This window comes from Harpegnathos saltator, unplaced genomic scaffold (genome assembly GCF_003227715.2).
Source record: "Harpegnathos saltator strain DR-91 unplaced genomic scaffold, Hsal_v8.6 scaffold1, whole genome shotgun sequence".
Taxonomy (NCBI): Eukaryota; Metazoa; Arthropoda; class Insecta; order Hymenoptera; family Formicidae; genus Harpegnathos; species Harpegnathos saltator.
The window spans coordinates 606,312-618,208 of NW_020229872.1; the positions used below are offsets into that span (position 1 = coordinate 606,312).

An 11,897-nucleotide genomic window follows, 5' to 3' on the forward strand; every position below is an offset into this window, starting at 1 on the left:
TTTTTCCCTCCCTCTTCTCTCGCTCTTTCCTTTTCTCTCTATTTTCCTTTTTCTCACATTTACACACACACACACACACACACACACACACACACACACACACACACACACACACACACACACACACACACACACACACACACACACACAAACAAACAAACAAAAACACACACAAACACACGCCGAAATCACTGTGTCATCAAATATTTGTTAACCCTCGATACTTTTATTATATATCATTTTCACAGGTACATTAGGGACGCAGACAAAAAAGCACCGTTTAGGCTATTAAGGTAAATGATAACATTATGAGTAATAAAAGGAATTATTATTAGGCGCGTCTAGTTTTTTTGTCTCTCAATTACAAGCATCCTTTGATACTTTAATAGATGCGTATTTGCGAGTTGACCCTTACCCGTGTGTGACCTTAATGTATACATGGGTGATTACTGTAGTTCTCTGCATAAGACACGATTGTAGAATGCATTTTTAGTTGATAAAATTCACCGCTGAGCTCGTAATTATAGCTCGGGATTCAATTAAGATAACAACACACGTTATACATAGCCCGAACATGAGGAGGTAATGGTTCAACGTGCTCGTCAATTAGCACGAAACGACAGAAATCATGGATATTGTTTAATAAATACGTTTCTCGCTGCGCGTGTGTGTATATATATACATATACATACACTCTGTGGTAGTTCGCAGTACCTTCAGAACGCAGGGCAATATATTCGACTAATCAGAAATTTCCCGACATCCGCTCTTGTAACAATTGTGTGTATGTGTGAGTGTGTGTGTGTGTATGTGTGTGTGTGTGTGTGTGTGTGTGTGTGTGTGTGTGTGTGTGTGTGTGTGTGTGTGTGTAGCGCGAAGGGCTTTTTCGATTTCTTTTCGCAACGTTCGAAACATTTTATCAGCCAGCGACACTCGGAATAACGCATTTGGCAATTGTTCTCATCGTCGATTCAGCGAATACCGATTGCATAAAATCGTTCTTAGTCTTTCATTTTCTTACCGTGTCACGATGGTCGATATTTTTTTTATATAGGAAATTCATGTGATACACATCGGCTGATCTTTCCCCGTTGTTCGACGACATTCTACGTTAATCTATGATTCGTCCAATATGGGGTGAAATCGAATTAACAAGAGGATAAATATATACACGGCGACGATGGTCACTCGCGTCGAGGCAAAATGTGAACAAACAAGTCCGCCCGAGTCGGACGATACGACAGTTAATAATGATGGCATAATTACCTACCGAACCTCGCAATTTGACAGAAATAACATTTTGAATTCTCTGATAATAAATATGGCTTCCACAAGCCGGTCATCCGGCCGAAGAAAGCGTACGTTCTTTAACTTTTAGATTTAAAGCTATAGTATATCACAAAGCACGCGACAATTATAAGTACTAAAACAACCGCTGCTAAAATGATTCTCTGTTGGAGGCTGCGGAAGATCATTCCCGATAATAATCGAGATCCACGTCCCAGCTCGGCGTCTGTTTCCCGTAACTGGAGCAGAAAAACAGCACATATAATTGCAGTATCGTGATCTTATATATGAATTTTTCTTCCTATGTCATTGGCGCCGATTACACGCTTGCTCATCTAATCTTCCAACGCCATTAACGACATAATTGGTAACTTGCCCTTCCTCTGCCGCGCTGTATCGTCTCTCGCTGCTCGTGAAGCTCCTTCAACACCTGCGACCCGATCTCCTCCGTTTCCAGTGCCATACGATAGCCATTTTGTAACGTCCGGCCCGTCCTCTCTATTTTCTCGGACGCGTCCAGCAGTCTTTTCCTTTGGTCTTCCGTCACATTGTTGTCCCAGGACTCTTCCATTACGATCTCCGTAACGTCCTCCTTGGGTTTCTTCACCATTTGAAACTCCTGAGTCAGCCGCTTCAATTCTGCCCTGTGACTTTCTACGCGACCGCGCAGCCGATCGCGAGCCGTCCCGTTCATCCCACGAACCTCCAACTCCATTTGCTCCAGCTACAGATTACAAGTGATTTCTGGTTTGTCGAATATTTCTTTGTCTTTTTTCTCTCCATCTGGACTGAGATCAAAGCTATTTTCCCTTGATGCGATGGTCGGTCACGGACTATTTAACATTCGATACTAAATATTTGTGTAAACTAAATAGCAATCTCTATCCAGATTAAAGTTTCGTCCGAGTCTCACTTCAAGGTAAACGAAAGATAAGATTTTATCCGCTTGTATCTCTCGTATTTGAATAAGCTTGGAAACAATTTTTTGTATCCCTTTTTGTCAACGAACTCAAGAGCAAACGATGTCACAATATCTTCGCTAAAGAAACACCGATTTAGATATGATCCAAAGATTCGGAGGAGGCTGCAAAATCTTTGTCAAGTCCGTTGGGAAATCCTTTCAAGTGTACGGTACTACGTACACATTAAACATTTGATCTCTCAGACTTAATTATTCATACGGAATACATTCTCTCTCTCTCTCCCTCTCTCGACACGTGAATATCTCAAGAACCGGTACATACATAAGCCTGTCGTGTTTAAACTAACCGTCGAGTGTATGTATATATCTCGAGCAATGAGTCACCCCGATAAAAAAGACAAATGCACGTAAATTGCGGAAAAAATAGTCATTCTAACCCTACGCGACAAGTGCCGCTCGACAGTCTGCGATCGTAATGTCACTCGGCTCTTTCTTATTCCACAATTCAGAGCGCAAGTGAATGTTTACTCACCAGCTCTTGAGCTTCTTCAATTTGCCGGTCCACATCCTGAACAAAGGCCCTTTTCTCGCCTACAAGTTACGTCACGTATATCGATTATTGTACTTAAACGTTTTCGCGGCAGGCCACTGTAACGTTATTGTGTCGCGGACGCGAACGTACAACGCACTTGCGATCGCATTTGCCGAGCTACTCACCGCCGCTCTGGACCCTTATTCTGCTGATTTTTGCGGTGATGTCAGCTGTCAAAACGGCATACTGCTGTTCGTAGTTGTCAATAAGCGACGCCATCTTGGACACAGGTATGCCATCGACTAAGGAGATGAGCCAGATGAAGATTCAAAACACGGAATGCGCAAGGCGGTATCGCAAGCGCGGGAGAAACACTTTTTGCCCGCTGCGTACAAATCGATTCGCGTTTTTTCCATCGCATGTCGAAACATCGCGAGATATTCCTTATTATTATTATGCGAGATACGACCGATTTCAACCGGTTTCTCTCATCAATATCATAACGAAAAAACACCACTTATGCAAATTGCTCTGGATGTCGGTAAAAAATAGTGGCGGAGCACTTTTCCTTCTTTTTTTTACAAGCGAACGCGTTTTTATCACTTAATATCTTTGTTTACGAACATTCATCTTCGCGAACCTGTCCTCGAGAGATCGCTCGATCGCTGGATCTGTAAAGGTCATTCTACAATACGTGTCGTAAGTTGTAAGCCGTAAGAATTGACGAATCACAGTCGATTATTACAAAAATAATCGGCTATAATTGGTCAGTTCTTACGGCTTACAACTTACGATACATACTGTAGAATGACCTTAAGAGCGAAGGAATTTTCCGTAAAATCGTCTGCTACACCGGCGCCGAGAACGTCGTATCGTCGTGTCCATCTCACGTCTTATACCAATTGCACCACTTCACACTATCTGCACCCGAAATGCGATAAACGTCGACATCGAAAAGAAAAGGAGAGAGAAGGATCGCGAATAATCATCAAAAATGTGCACTCGGGAGAAACCGATGCCGTTGATCGAGTCTCTCAGACAAATCAAATGCCCGACGAGACGACTTTAAAATACATGTCGTCGTCGGCCGTTAAAGACCAGTTAAAGGCCAGTTAAAGTTAAAGGGGTATATGTCATTGGGATTTTAGGAATGTGGCCACGACGACGACACGTCACTGCTCACGGGTCCAATGGTCGGCGTGGTTTCGTGAATCTGGGCCAATCGCCGGCGCCGATGATACCGCGACACACGGCCAGCTTTCACGTCTACTCTCGGCGAGGTCGCTCGCTCGCGCTCGCCGCCCGACAGTCGAGATGAAGATGGCCGCTGAGGTGAGGTGGCTTCTAGTTTTTCTTATATGTTGCGCCGTCTCGCCGGGCCACGGCGAGACGCCGCACCGGAAATTCGAGTACAAATATTCGTTCAAGCCGCCGTACCTCGCGCAGAAGGATGGCAGCGTACCGTTCTGGGAATATGGCGGAAGTGAGTAGCCCTTGGTGCGCCCTGACCATAACCTACGCGCGCACACGTCCGCCGTATGTGATGCCACCGCTACGCCACGCTTCCGTATGTTGTCCTCGCAGGACTAACTCGCGCGGCGGAGCGAGGAGACGCGGCCGTCCGGTCGTTCGCGAGTTGCGCGTTATCGTGATCCCGTTGCCGGCGGCGTGTCGCCGCTGAGGGAACACGCGCGACAGCGGCCGACAAGTGGAACGAAAACACCGACGTCTCGACGTCGCGTTGGCGGAAAAAATTCGCTGATTAGCGTCTTATCGCGGGACGCGAGGCACGCAACGGTCGGCGACCGATGTGGATAATTAGACGTTTCGACAAGTAATTCATTGCGATGCGTTTTCAGTCAGAATTTCCGGCGCGAAACTGCCACGCCATTCGTGGCTTTTACAGGGCGAAGATTACGCGTGAGATGAGAGATTATTTTCCGGAGAATAAGAGTCGTGAAGATATCGCTCACGAGAGCTTCCTCTCGTGCGTCGGAGAAAAGTATGCGACATCGATGTCCAAACATCCAAATACATGGCTGTACACGTCGAGTTTCACCGAACATATGTTTTGCTCGCTTTCTGTCAAAACATCTGTCCGCGTTACTCCGTGCGCGCGTGGCTGCAAATACAACATTGACTGATTCGCTCTTGTGCTTTTTACATATCTGCTTGTATTTTGAATTGCAGACGCTATCGCTAGTGCGGAGAATGTCAGAGTTGCCCCATCTCTCAGAAGTCAAAAAGGTTGGTATGCAGGGGATTGCACAATAGCTCTTGTAGAGGCTGAATCAGTGGCGGTTGACAATGCGAAAGTAGGCTTATGAGCAGTCTGAAAATATTGCGCAGGTGCAATATGGGCAAAGCAACCGACAAACTTCGACTGGTGGGAGGTGAACATAGTTTTCCGTGTAACCGGTCGAGGAAGGATAGGAGCGGACGGTTTGGCGTTCTGGTACACAAGTACGAAGGGACTTTACAACGGTACAGTCTTCGGTAGCTCGGATATGTGGACAGGGCTGGGAATCTTCTTCGATTCCTTCGACAATGACAATAAGCACAACAATCCGTACATTATGGCAGTTGTCAACGACGGGACGAAGGTGTTCGATCACACAAAGTGAGTCTCAGTCGTGTGTGCAACGTGCGTCCGACATTAGCAAACAAATGTGACCCTCTTTATCTTGTTGTCAAAACAGCGACGGCTCTACGCAGCAACTGTCAGGATGTTTACGAGATTTCCGCAATAAGCCATTCCCCACGCGAGCACGAGTAGAATATTACAAGAATACGTTAACCGTGAGTATACACCTGCGTGCGTGATTATTTCGTCGCTTTTGGCTTTCGACCCGCTTCAGTCGACCCGAACTTTCCTTTTAAGCTACTGTTCCACAACGGTGTAACGGAGAACGTACAAGATTACGACATCTGCTTCCGAATAGACAACGTTATATTACCGAAGAGTGGATTCTTTGGCGTTTCCGCTGCTACCGGTGTGTACACGAAAAGGGAAAAGTGAAACGAAAGAAGAAACAGTAGTTTACAAACTACATAATTGTCTTCGTGTACATTCGTGGACGGAGAAGCTACGTCCGCTACGTTTTGCACGGGTTTCCGTACACATCTGTCTTGTCCGATGAGAGAATTCCCCCCCCCCCCCACCCTCCCCCCAGTTGGCAAAATGCATACGTTTCGAAGATGAAGGGACTCAAAGTAGCGGCCAGCTTTTCTGTCCACCGTTGTACACACTTCAAACCGCCACCGTTCTGCTGCAGGTGGTTTGGCTGATGATCACGACGTCCTGTACTTCCTCACTACCTCTCTGTACCCGCCCGGACAACTGCCAGTGAATGGACACAAGGTTTCGTTAGAAGAACAGGCCAAACTCAATCAGGAATACTTAGATTACCAGAAGAAGCTGGAGGAACAGAAGGAGGAGTACCACAAGTAAGGACGCATTCGTCTTTACGACGAATGCGATGTGGCAGAGGATAGCTATACATATCTTCTAATCGCGATTCTTCGACAGGGAACACCCGGACCGGCTACGCAAGAGCGAGTTCGAGGATTACTTCGAGACGGAAAACCAGAGGGAGTTGCGACAGGTATTCGAAGGCCAGAGTCAGATATTCGAGGTCTTACGTGGACTCCACAGCAAATTGGACGAGGTCGTGGGCAGGCAAGAGCGAACATTGAGCTTGATATCTCAGCTTCAAGCGGGTGGTGAGTTGCGCGAGAAATGCGCTCGCGCCAGAATCAACTGATTAATCGGAATGGAAAAGAATCTCTTTTGATCTGAATGCGTGAATCAGGTGTGCAAGTCTCGGGTGGCCAGCCGGATGGTCAGCCTATGCTGATAGACACCATACGTCGCCAGGAGGTCGACGCTGTGTTGACCAATCAGAATATCATATTGAACACAGCCAGGGAGATCAAGTCGTTCGTGGGTGAGGTTCATTCGAAGGCCGAGTCGATCCTCAACAATCAGGCGCGCGCACCGACAGCACAGGTTTATGTCGTTTCGACAACAATAACACAATCCCTTGATCTATATAGATGACATTATTAATGTAAAATTGCATAGGTACAGCCGATGGGATACGATTATCAATCACTCATATCCGAGTTGCGAGACGGGTTGAACACGTTGAAGAGGGATTTCCGACAAACCAATACGGGCGGTGATTGCCCTACCACAAATTGTTTGTCGACAACTATGTTCTTTATGTTCATCGCGATACAAATGATAATATTACTGGCGTACAGTCTCTATCGGTAATTATGCACGATGCAGATAACGTAACTTTATATAAAAAAAAAGAAAAAGAGAAAATAGCAGGATACTCAAAAATACGTGATTCTCATTTGCAGGGACAGTAAGGAAGCACAGATGAAGAAGCTCTACTAACCATCATCGTTCGGTACCATTCGTGATGAACGTGCAATACATTCTTTGTTTGTGAATTATATCTTAATATTTTTATTACTTGTTAGTCGTATACTCGCGAAGAATGCGTCCCGACATTTGTACAATAAATGCATCCTTCATCTGCCAGATTGATCTGAAATTATGAGACATACGTCGAGTATCATCTCCGCGAGGATCACGAGAACATTTCACGGCAGTGTGACTGTTTCGCTGTTTCAACAACTGTTTCAACGCTGTTTAAACAAGAGAGATTGCATGTATTATAACTATTGACTTCTGGCAGAGTGCGCGTGTGAAATTCGGAGAAAAGATCAAATCGAAGTTATAAATTAGACAAACGATAGATAGTGAGAGAGAGAGAAAGAGAGAGAGAGAGAGAAAAAGAGAGAAAGAGAGAGGGAGAAAGAGAGTCTCTCGCCGGAGCTATCAAAAGTGTTTTCGCAAGTTTCCGTTTGAGTCGTTATATATATATACATATATATATGTATTATATATATATATATATGTATATACACATACATAATATATATATAATATATATATATACATATATTTTTTTACCGTTGATGGTCGCGCAAGCATATTTAACGTTACGCACACGTATCCGTTTCCGTGGTCTTTTTTTCTTCTTTTTTATTTTATATAACATTATATCGATTTCTCATTGTACTAGTAACGAAGCTTTCGGTGCAGATCTTTGTACATTTTATATATGAAGCATTTAGTATTTGAGTATACGATGCTTACGATTACGTTGCCCGTAAGGATCGTCGCTCATAAAGAAAGAAACGTGATGAATTAACTATTCCATCAGAGGCTATTGTAGTGGAGAATGTCGTGTGTCAAAATGTACATTCGCGCATACCGATTTTCATTGTCGTGTAAACTCGTCCATGAACGATGACTGCGTCTTTGAAGCTACAGTATGTACTCTGACTAACGTACACGTATAAGATATATGAGCAGTAGTATTTGGGGGTGGAATGGAAGGATCTCTAAGTTCGTTATTCCCCATTTTATTGCACATTTGTAAAAATTAATTGAATACTGTAAATGCATAATAATGTATACATATATATCTGATAATAAAAATACAAGGAGAAAAGTGAAAAGATGCTCTATGGATTTCTATCCTTTTGTGTACATGCATAAACATATGCATGTATCAGATTTCACTTCATTCACAATATTTATTACTTCAAAACTGATGTTGACTTTGGATATTAAATTGTTGTAATTTACGAGTAAAATCCAAAAATCCACCTTACGTTATACTTTCATTATGTTCTATCCAGAGAGACAATAGCAAGTAGAATAAATCTTATATTTTTCTTTCTCCCTTCTCTTTCGTAACATATAAAAATATATTTTGTATGATAGTCTGATATTGCACTATGAACATTGTTGAATAACATATGTTTTCATACATTGACTCTCAAGACTGTCGAAAAATATTTGTCATCGATCGAGAAATAGTAAAATCAAGAGGAGAAACATATATCAGATCCCCTTCCCATCCTCTCCCCTTTAATTGATAATTTCTTCTCCTTAATTAATAATTTTTTCCTTTTAATCAAAGAAACCACCTTGTTAGCTGCCACTTCGCAGCTGAGAATAATATTCGGTTTAACATGGCATCGCATATGAAAGATTGATGTATGAGAGACTCACCGAAACACGCGAAAGCTCGTCCCCATTTCGTCAAACGCCAAGGCAGGTTCTCCATGTTGCCCGTTCACCGGCATGAGGTGGACACCGAATCGCAATCGTAAGACATCGTCTTTGATCGAACTCACACGGAGCAACTAACGCATGGACATGATCGCCCGTCACTTAATTCCCGATAATCACTCGCGCGCGACACTTGCTTCCGACAAAAAAGGACGCAACGAACGCCAAGCGAGCGTATTCGAGCTCGAACCGCCGAGAAGCAACCGTTAGCGGAAGTGATGTCACGATCACGTACTACGTCAAGGGGAATCTTTGGTCAACCGTTAATCGGGGCAACCCTGACATTATAATCAGGTATGCAACGATTACTTCTTATTTACAAGATATATTTTTATACTATACACATTATATATTTCTGGAGCATATTGCGTATTTTAAATAATAGCTCTTTGAGTAAATCAAACATTTGACCGGAAACGATTGTTTGCGCATGCGCGTTGGTCTTGCGCTCACTCAAGTCAATCGCGGCGTTTCAGTTAGTAATGGAATAGACGTTACGCGCCGGTGTGAAGTTGGCACCTCATTTTGTAGCACCGCAAGTTTTAGCGATAGTTCCATTGGCACCCACAATAGTTCTACAGTTCCTGATAGGTTATACCAATAGCTCTGTCGAATTAGTAAACAAAATGGCAGTTTGAAAATATGAGGTGCTAACTTCCCGTAGCACCGCAGCTCCCAAAAAAACCAATTTCAAGCACGAAATTTTATAGTTCTAGAATAGTTCTATAGTTCCTGATATGTTTTAGGAATAGTTCTGGCTTCTAACCAATTTTAAATAATTTTTGAAACTCAGCGCCAGCACCGCATCACAAGAGTAAAGTATTAGATTGCTGGCAGTTCCAACCGACTTCTGGGTTTCTTTTAGTAGTTCTACAATAGTTCCAACGTTTTAGGTTGGTCCCGCCGCGGGTGCCGGCCATTAACTATTTTTAACTAATTTTTGAATCTCAGCGCCAGCACCGCATCACAAGAGTAAAGTATGTGTCTGCTGGCAGTTCCAGCCGCCTTCTGGTTTTCTTTTAGTAGTTCTACAATAGTTCCAACGATTTAGGTTGGTCCCGCCGCGGGTGCCGGCCAGTAACTATTTTTAAATAATTTTTGAATCTCAGCGCAACACCGCATCACAAGAGTAAAGTATGTGTCTGCTGGCAGTTCTAGCCGATTTCTGGGTTTCTTTAAGTAGTTCTACAATAGTTCCAACGCTTTAGGTTGGTCCCGCCGTGGGTGCCGGCCATTAACTATTTTTAAATAATTTTTGAATCTCAGCGCCAGCACCGCATCACAAGAGTAAAGTATGTGTCTGCTGGCAGTTCCAGCCGACTTCTGGTTTTCTTTTAGTAGTTCTACAATAGTTCCAACGCTTTAGGTTGGTCCCGCCGCGGGTGCCGGCCATTAACTATTTTTAAATAATTTATGATTCTCAGCGCCAGCACCGCATCACAAGAGTAAAGTATGTGTCTGCTGGCAGTATTGTTTTTTCTGCTTTTTATTTATTCTTTGTTTTTATGATAATTTTATAATAATTCTGCACATGCTTATATTTAAGGTTTAATATGTATATATATAGTATATAAAAGAAACCCAGAAGTCGGCTGGAACTACCAGCAGACATAATTTACCCTAGTGATGCGGTGTTTAAGATGAGATTCAAAAATTATTTAAAAATTGTTAATGGCCGGCACTCGCGGCGGGACCAACCTAAAGCGTTGGAACTATTGTAGAACTACTAAAAGGAAACCAGAAGTCGGCTGGAACTGCCAGCAGACACATACTTTACTCTTGTGATGCGGTGCTGGCGCTGAGATTCAAAAATTATTTAAAAATAGTTAAAGACCGGAATCCGCGGCGGGACCAACCTAAAGCGTTGGAACTATTGTAGAACTACTAAAAGAAACCCAGAAGTCGGCTGGAACTGCCAGCAAACTGATACTTTACTCCTGTGATGATGGGCTGGCGCTGGGTTCCAAAAATTATTTAAAATTGGTTAGAAGCCAGAACTATTCCTAAAACATATCAGGAACTATAGAACTATTCTAGAACTATAAAATTTCGTGCTTGAAATTGGTTTTTTTGGAAGTTGCGGTGCTACGGGAAGTTAGCACCTCATATTTTCAAACTGCCATTTTGTTAATTAATTCGACAGAGCTATTTGTATAACCTATCAGGAACTGTAGAACTATTGTAGGCGTTCCTGTATCTTGAGCCATTTAGGAGATACCGAAGGTTACATTTTTAAATTTTAAGTTAATTTTAATTGAAATTTGAATTTAAATGTTCATATCTCCGCTTCTACTGGGAATTGAGAGTCGAGATTTATGGTGAGAATAGGGTTGATACAGGACTATATTGAGGCAAAAGCGCGTTCCTGTATCTTGAGCCGTTTAGGAGATACCGAAGGTTACATTTTTAAATTTTAAGTTAATTTTAATTGAAATTTGAATTTAAATGTTCATATCTCCGCTTCTACTGGGAATTGAGAGTCGAGATTTATGGTGAGAATAGGGTTGATACAGGACTATATTGAGGCAAAAGCGCGTTCCTGTATCTTGAGCCGTTTAGGAGATACCGAAGGTTACATTTTTAAATTTTAAGTTAATTTTAATTGAAATTTGAATTTAAATGTTCATATCTCCGCTTCTACTGGGAATTGAGAGTCGAGATTTATGGTGAGAATAGGGTTGATACAGGACTATATTGAGGCAAAAGCGCGTTCCTGTATCTTGAGCCGTTTAGGAGATACCGAAGGTTACATTTTTAAATTTTAAGTTAATTTTAATTGAAATTTGAATTTAAATGTTCATATCTCCGCTTCTACTGGGAATTGAGAGTCGAGATTTATGGTGAGAATAGGGTTGATACAGGACTATATTGAGGCAAAAGCGCGTTCCTGTATCTTGAGCCGTTTAGGAGATACCGAAGGTTACATTTTTAAATTTTAAGTTAATTTTAATTGAAATTTGAATTTAAATGTTCATATCTCCGCTTCTACTGGGAAT

At 42.6% G+C, this 11,897-nt stretch overlaps 2 protein-coding genes across 4 annotated transcripts; one reads left to right on the plus strand and one right to left on the minus strand.

Moving 5' to 3' along the window:
* Positions 1-311: 311 nt before the first annotated feature.
* Positions 312-8,911, minus strand: Vti1a (Vesicle transport through interaction with t-SNAREs 1a). 2 transcript variants are annotated; one of them, XM_025300963.1, is made up of 5 exons: positions 8,842-8,911; positions 2,927-3,043; positions 2,742-2,800; positions 1,664-2,011; positions 312-1,526 (listed from the first exon to the last, which is right to left on the minus strand). In XM_025300963.1, the coding sequence occupies exons 1-5, from the start codon at positions 8,894-8,896 to the stop codon at positions 1,368-1,370; spliced, it is 738 nt and encodes a 245-aa protein (XP_025156748.1). In that variant the 5' UTR covers positions 8,897-8,911; the 3' UTR covers positions 312-1,367. The 2 variants fall into 2 exon arrangements, with proteins under 2 accessions (XP_025156748.1, XP_011154816.1); XM_011156514.3 differs by lacking the exon at positions 8,842-8,911 and adding an exon at positions 3,366-3,437.
* Positions 4,019-8,018, plus strand: ergic53 (lectin, mannose binding protein ergic53). Of its 2 annotated transcripts, none has more exons than XM_011156512.3 (10): positions 4,019-4,224; positions 4,932-4,988; positions 5,091-5,361; positions 5,441-5,540; positions 5,623-5,734; positions 6,017-6,188; positions 6,271-6,464; positions 6,554-6,750; positions 6,832-7,016; positions 7,113-8,018. In XM_011156512.3, exons 1-10 carry the CDS (start codon positions 4,056-4,058, stop codon positions 7,147-7,149), a joined length of 1,494 nt encoding a protein of 497 aa, XP_011154814.1. In that variant the 5' UTR covers positions 4,019-4,055; the 3' UTR covers positions 7,150-8,018. The 2 variants fall into 2 exon arrangements, with proteins under 2 accessions (XP_011154814.1, XP_011154813.1); XM_011156511.3 differs by having other exon boundaries at positions 4,021-4,224; positions 6,826-7,016.
* Positions 8,912-11,897: the final 2,986 nt, after the last annotated feature.